At 33.8% G+C, this 3,729-nt stretch overlaps 1 protein-coding gene across 1 annotated transcript; it reads left to right on the plus strand.

The window, feature by feature from the left end:
- Nucleotides 1-339: 339 nt before the first annotated feature.
- LOC108997201 (myrcene synthase, chloroplastic-like) lies at nt 340-3,144 on the plus strand. The gene is made up of 7 exons (XM_018973362.2): nt 340-497; nt 604-874; nt 1,089-1,464; nt 1,614-1,829; nt 1,938-2,076; nt 2,184-2,435; nt 2,604-3,144. The coding sequence occupies exons 1-7, from the start codon at nt 381-383 to the stop codon at nt 2,913-2,915; spliced, it is 1,683 nt and encodes a 560-aa protein (XP_018828907.2). The 5' UTR covers nt 340-380; the 3' UTR covers nt 2,916-3,144.
- The last annotated feature ends 585 nt before the right edge of the window (nt 3,145-3,729 follow it).

The following is a 3,729-nucleotide window of genomic DNA, read 5'->3' on the forward strand; positions in this document are numbered from 1 at the left end:
TTAGTAGCTCGATCTCCCAGCTTATAAAGAAATAATTAATTTTCTAATTAAGATATATATAATGAAGTGCTAGAAAGTCCACGATATATATTATAGCAGAAATCATGCGTAACTACGCTTTATGAAAAAAAAAAAAAAAAGGAAACAGAAATATTAATTGGCCGCACCAAAATCAAAGCCAGAAACAAAAAGGCTTGCACGTATACGTGCATGTTTTGCGTTCGAGTTGTTTATTGGCATTAAACAGCCTCTTTTGAGCACCTGATGATCACATACACATGACAGATATATATATAGCAAGACTTATAGTTGCTCCAAATTTATAAGCAACTCATTCGATATTCCAAAAGAAAAACAGCTACAGTAAAGAAATTCGAAGCATGGCCTCTAGAGATCAAAATTCAAGTGACTCTAGTACTATTGTTCGAAGATCCGCAAATTACAAACCTACCATTTGGCACTATGATTATATACAATCATTGAAAACTGAATATGTGGTACATTTTTAGATCTGTTTATATTGTTTATCACTGGTCTTAGAATTTATTGTATATATATTTTTGGATTATCGGTAATGAGTAGATATGAAAATTGGATTCTCAGGGAGTTTCATACACCAGAAAACTTGCTGAACTGAAGGGAGAAGTGGCGATGATGTTTCATAAAGTGTTGGAGCCTCCAAAGCAACTTGATCTTGTTGATATCTTGCAAAGACTTGGAGTGTCTTACCACTTTCAGGATGACATAAGGAGGATATTGAAGAAAATAGGCAATACTAGTACTCACGATGGTGATGTGTGTAAGAAGGAGAGTTTATATACCACATCTCTTGAATTTAGACTGCTAAGGCAAAACGGATATAATGTTCCTCAAGGTAAAGTGGTAGACGTACAGCATACGATCGAGTTGATTTTTCAATATATATATATATAAGAAAGAGATCTTACACACCACTGTCCTTGAACCATGATGATAATATTGCTTTTAATTTTCAATCTTTTTTTAATATATATATACACACACACACACACATATGGAACCGTCACCCATCATTTAAAGTTACAACGGGTGAGATTTGTTGATTGCAGAGATTTTTAATAATTTCAAGAATGAAAAGGGAAATTTCAAGGAACGTCTTTGTGATGATATTGAGGGAATATTGGCTTTGTATGAAGCCTCATTCCTTTTGATCGAAGGTGAAAGCATCATGGAGGAAGCAAGAAATTTTGCAACCAAACATCTCGAAGAATACGTGAACCAAAGCAATGATCAAAATCTTTGTGCAAGGGTGAACCATGCCCTGGAGCTTCCATTGCATTGGAGGATGCCAAGGTTAGAAGCAAGGTGGTTCATTGATGTATATAGGAGCAGGGAAGATATGAACTCTATCTTGCTTGAGCTTGCAGAATTGGATTTCAACATGGTACAAACAGTCCATCAAGATGACCTAAAAGAAGGGTCAAAGTAATAATCATTATTATCCTCATATTTTTTTTATTTGCATCTCAACAAGATTAACTATAAAGATCTTTACTTGATATACAATTCAAAAGAGAGTAAAATGCATTGCTTGAGTTCTAAAATTGATATGGTTTTCTTTGGTTCATATAAAGGTGGTGGAGACACACTGGTCTTGGAGACTTGAGCTTTGCAAGGGATAGATTGATGGAGAATTTCCTATGGACAGTGGGAGTATCATTTCAACCTGGGCTTGGATATAATAGGAGAGTGTTAACAAAAGTCAATGCACTAATAACAACAATAGATGATGTGTATGATGTATATGGCACGTTGGATGAACTTGAGCTTTTCACTGATGCTGTTGAGAGGTTTGTATTAACCATTAATGGTATTACAAATCTAATGCTTAATATATATATATATATATATATATATATATATATGATTTACCTTTAGTGTAATGTTTGTGGTTCCAGATGGGATGCCAACGCAACGGAAAAACTTCCTTACTATATGCAAACATGTTTCCTTTCTCTTCATAATACCATTAATGAAATGGCTTTTGAAACTCTCAAGGAGAAAGGATTCAACAACATTCGATACCTAAAAAAAGCGGTAAGACCTTGATTTCTAAATTCATAATCATTTCTTCACTAACATTGTTTTCTTGTATGTATTATATATACTTCCTCTAGCTCATTGCTCTACTATGAATATTTCAGTGGGTAGATTTATGTAAAGCTTATCTGTTGGAGGCAAAGTGGTATTACAATGGTTATAAACCAAGCTTTCAAGAATACATTGAAAATGCATGGGTTTCAATATCGGCACCAGCTATACTGGTGCATGCTTATTTTGCTGTCACAAATCGAATAACAAAGGAATCATGTGATTTCTTGGATCAAGAGTATCCGAATATAATTCGTTGGTCATCAATGATTCTACGACTTATGGATGATCTTGGAACATCTACGGTAAGCAAACCATATATACTATTTTAAAAATTTCATCAAGAATTGTTTTACCACGTGACATGAACATATATATATGATCAACATCAATCCATAAATATCATGTGCATATATATATATATATATATATATGTATATGTGTGTACATGTTTGTGTTTCTTATCTCATCAGGATGAGCTAGAAAGAGGTGATGTTCCTAAATCAATCCAATGTTACATGAATGATACCGGTGTTAGTGAAGAAGATGCTCGGGAGTACATAAGGTCTCTGATTAGAGCAACTTGGAAGAAGTTTAATAAAGAACGCACTGTTACTTCACCCTTCTCAGAAACGTATATTGAGGTCGCAATGAACCTTGCAAGGATGGCCCAATGCATGTACCAATATGGAGATGGTCATGGTAGTGCAGAATCTGAAACGAAGGATCGCGTGTTAGCATTGCTGATTCATCCCATTCCTCTGCCTAAGAATATTGATGGATGATTAATATTGATGCATAGATCAAATACGTGACTGAAGCTTTAAGCTGTTCACAATTATTAGTCATAATAAATCACATAAATTTGGAGAATAGATGCATCAAACATTAGCATCTCAGCTGTACTTCACTAATAATAATATCTAGCTCCTAAAGAAAATAAATGATATTGTACAAGTATATATTAAATAAAAAGGGAGATCAGATCATGTAAGCTGGTTGACATGTAGAATAATTCTCCAATAAATAAAATTATTTCTTTAATTAGAAAAGTTCATTAATGTTGTTTTTGTCCATTTATAAACAAGGTATTCTAAGAGATCAGGTGGAAATATATGTGGATTTCCACCTATTTAGAAGGGATGGAGTCCGCATTCCCTTAAAAAACGGGTTAGGATAGATTCTCGTACGTGATGAGCATTTGAATTCTCTCCCTTTAAGTCCATCGAAACAGTTTTGCATATCCAAATTCTTATAAGGTTACGCAAGCGAAAAATTAATTGGCCGGCCAACGCAAAAATTTTAAAAAGAAAAAAACTTTTGAAGGTAGACTTTGGAAAGCGTGATTTACATCAAATATACCAATAAATATGTGTATGAAGGTGCACCATTAAAAACAGAGTTTTCTTCATTTTTTTATGTTTATTTTATGTAAGTTCAAGTAGGATTGTAATGGAGCCAAATCGAGCCGGTTGCTCATGAAACTTGAGCTCAAGTTCAAGATTATTATCTTAATTTTTTTTGGGGCTTGGCTCTGTGAGCAGAGCTCCCAACTCGAGCTGAGAAGTTTATGTTTTGAATAAAATCTAATAACTGAAA

The sequence above is a fragment of the Juglans regia genome, chromosome 13 (genome assembly GCF_001411555.2).
Source record: "Juglans regia cultivar Chandler chromosome 13, Walnut 2.0, whole genome shotgun sequence".
NCBI classification, from domain to species: domain Eukaryota; kingdom Viridiplantae; phylum Streptophyta; class Magnoliopsida; order Fagales; family Juglandaceae; genus Juglans; species Juglans regia.